The 2,543-nt window shown below is 37.7% G+C and overlaps 1 protein-coding gene across 1 annotated transcript in view; it reads right to left on the minus strand.

The window, feature by feature from the left end:
- ptrh1 (peptidyl-tRNA hydrolase 1 homolog) overlaps positions 1–1,919 on the minus strand; it is a 3,479-nt gene extending 1,560 nt beyond the window's left edge. Inside the window, exons 1-4 of the mRNA XM_014014636.1 lie at positions 1,784–1,919; positions 1,466–1,594; positions 512–731; positions 249–348 (exon numbers count right to left, since the gene is read on the minus strand). Of these exons, the coding sequence (XP_013870090.1) occupies positions 249–348; positions 512–731; positions 1,466–1,576 (431 nt within the window). The 5' untranslated portion in view covers positions 1,577–1,594; positions 1,784–1,919. The remainder of the gene's footprint in view (positions 1–248; positions 349–511; positions 732–1,465; positions 1,595–1,783) is intronic.
- Positions 1,920–2,543: the final 624 nt, after the last annotated feature.

Raw genomic sequence — 2,543 nt, forward strand, 5'->3', positions numbered from 1 at the left:
GTAAAATACATAATTTATTGGAACTAAGGTGGAAAAATAAATATGTAGGTCAATTAAATTATAAAACATGAAGTAAAGTTCTCCTTTTTTAATTTAATTGGTGCATTTTAAGTGTCTTTATTTATCTATTAATCCATTTATATACTTCTGCTTTTATTTTTAATTATGACAGTTTCAGTCCTCCATATTGAAGTGAAGAAAACTCAATAAAAGTCAGTTCAGGTCCTGAAACACAGAGAGGAACTCACCTGGCGCTGCCTCCATGCTTGATGGCAACTTTCCCCAGAGGTTTGTCCAGTTCATCGTGGACCAGCAGGATGTCTTCAGGTTTGACGCCGTATTTACGAGCTGGAAGAGAGGAGCAACAATTAGATCTGTTAGCAACATTTTACTGCAGATTAAAGAAAAGAACCCAGTTTTCAGAGGAGTCTCAGGTGGAGGAACAATGAGTAAACACAGATTCTCCTCAAACTCAAAGACAGAATGAGTCTGTTGATAGAGATGAGCTCACCTGCTTTGGCCACACACACCCCGTTGATGTTCATCAGCAGCCTGGGACGGAGCAGAACCACTTGGGTGTCCTGGACCTCCGACAGGATGACCTCACCGGACACGTGGCGGTCGCCACGCCAGCGGTCGGACACGCCGAGCCGGGCGGCGAGCGCGCCAAGCACCGCCATCCCGACGCTGTGTCTGGTCTCCTCCATCCCCGGGTTCCCCAGCCCCACCACCTGACCGACACACAAGGACAGACAGTCGCTGTTTCACAATCCAGTTCACAAAACAACTATTTTATTACGTGAACGCTGTCAGCATCCATGCCGTTGTTATTCTTTGATTTGTCTTTATGCAGAATAACTACTTCTCTATATTTTGTGCTGTTTTGCCAGTAAATCAAAACATTCAGCTCATTCAGGAGATGGGTGCTGTGGCTTTTACTTATACTTTTCAAAGTATTTAAATATTTACAATTATTTTCCTATAGAAATGCTCTGAGATTTTCTCAGTTCCTTCTAAAACACTTTTCTCTGAAATTTCTCTCTATTCAGTCTTCTAAGACCTTTTTTATGTAAGCAGTCTGAAATTTAATTGTATCTGCAAAATATCAAACTACATTATAGGTTTGAAACATGAAGAAAAAAAACTTTAGAATAAATGAAAAAGATCAACTCAAAAATAAACTGACTGATAAGCTCAATTTACTTCTTTATAGTACTTACCAGGATTAAAATTTAGCCGAATAGAAGAGAGGTAACAATAAAAACAGAAAATGTTTTTAAATTATTATTATTGGATAAATACTTGGGCCAAATCTACCGGTATTCTTAAATTGCTCAATCTCTGAGTGGTGTTTGGTGGGAGCTCACTGACGGTATTTATAACCCAGGACACTACATAAAAACTTGATTTAAAAATAAATATCTGAGATGAACGTGCTCCAGACAGCACGATGGTCTAAGCTCACCAGCTTTCGGCGGCCCTGCTTGTGTACCTCCGCATTGACGCCCATCTTCGTCCGAGCGAAGGGATCGCCCATCAGAACTCTGTTTATGACTCTCGTCAAAACACGTCGCATAATGACAAAGTTCAATATCTGACAGAAAAAAATAAATAAAAATCGACAATATTTACTGAAAAACGAGTCCCTTTTCATTCGGCTCATACGTCAGAGGGTTTTACTTTAATAATTTATAGAATTTCAACAATAATTGATTAAAAACACAAGAAGAGGTAAAAGTTAATCTTATGACGAGTTCATATTATACTTAACATTATTACATACGTTTACAGCGCCTGCAGATAGAGTTCACTGTTGTGACACTAAAACATAATAAAGATTTAAATGTTATTTTATGGAAAACGTGAGCTAGTCCTCCAGTCTTGACCTTTTCCGTTTTTCAACCAGAGTAAAAAAAAAAAAAAAAAAAAAGAGAACACTGCTGGCAGCATTTTACCTTCTGTGTGGGTCCACAGCGCCGTCTGGTGGATCGGCTGAGTAACTACAACTCACTCAACAGCAAAACTTACTGTTTACTGTATCTGAAACTCAGACTGAAGAAGTCTGTTGGAGGAGAGACGAAATGTTTCACTAAAAAAAGAACCCATCCAAAGGACCTACTTAATTTTTTCTTTTTGATACTGTATAGTTTATTATTTCTGTTTATTTGCATCATAAATTTGTCCCGTATCTGAAGCAGGTATACAAACTAGAACATATTATTCTAAATTTTAGTTATTGTGATATTTTTTCTTTCTGGTTAAAATGACAGAAAAGCAATGGAAACAACAAGCAAAGTAAAGAAAATGAAAACATTTATTATTATTATTATCATCATCATTATATTATTATTATTATTATTATTATTATCATTATTATTATTATTATTAGCTGGTTCCCAGTCGCCTGCTAAGCGCAATGCTCTAACAGCTAACGAGACGGTTCATCAGCTGTTAGCAAGGTGACATGTTCGCTCGCTGAGCTTCATTCTAATGGTGCGTTCACACCGAACGCGATTTCAGCGTCAGGAGCAGCAGGTTTACAT

The sequence above is a fragment of the Austrofundulus limnaeus genome, unplaced genomic scaffold, assembly GCF_001266775.1.
Source record: "Austrofundulus limnaeus strain Quisiro unplaced genomic scaffold, Austrofundulus_limnaeus-1.0 Scaffold117, whole genome shotgun sequence".
Lineage (NCBI taxonomy): Eukaryota > Metazoa > Chordata > Actinopteri > Cyprinodontiformes > Rivulidae > Austrofundulus > Austrofundulus limnaeus.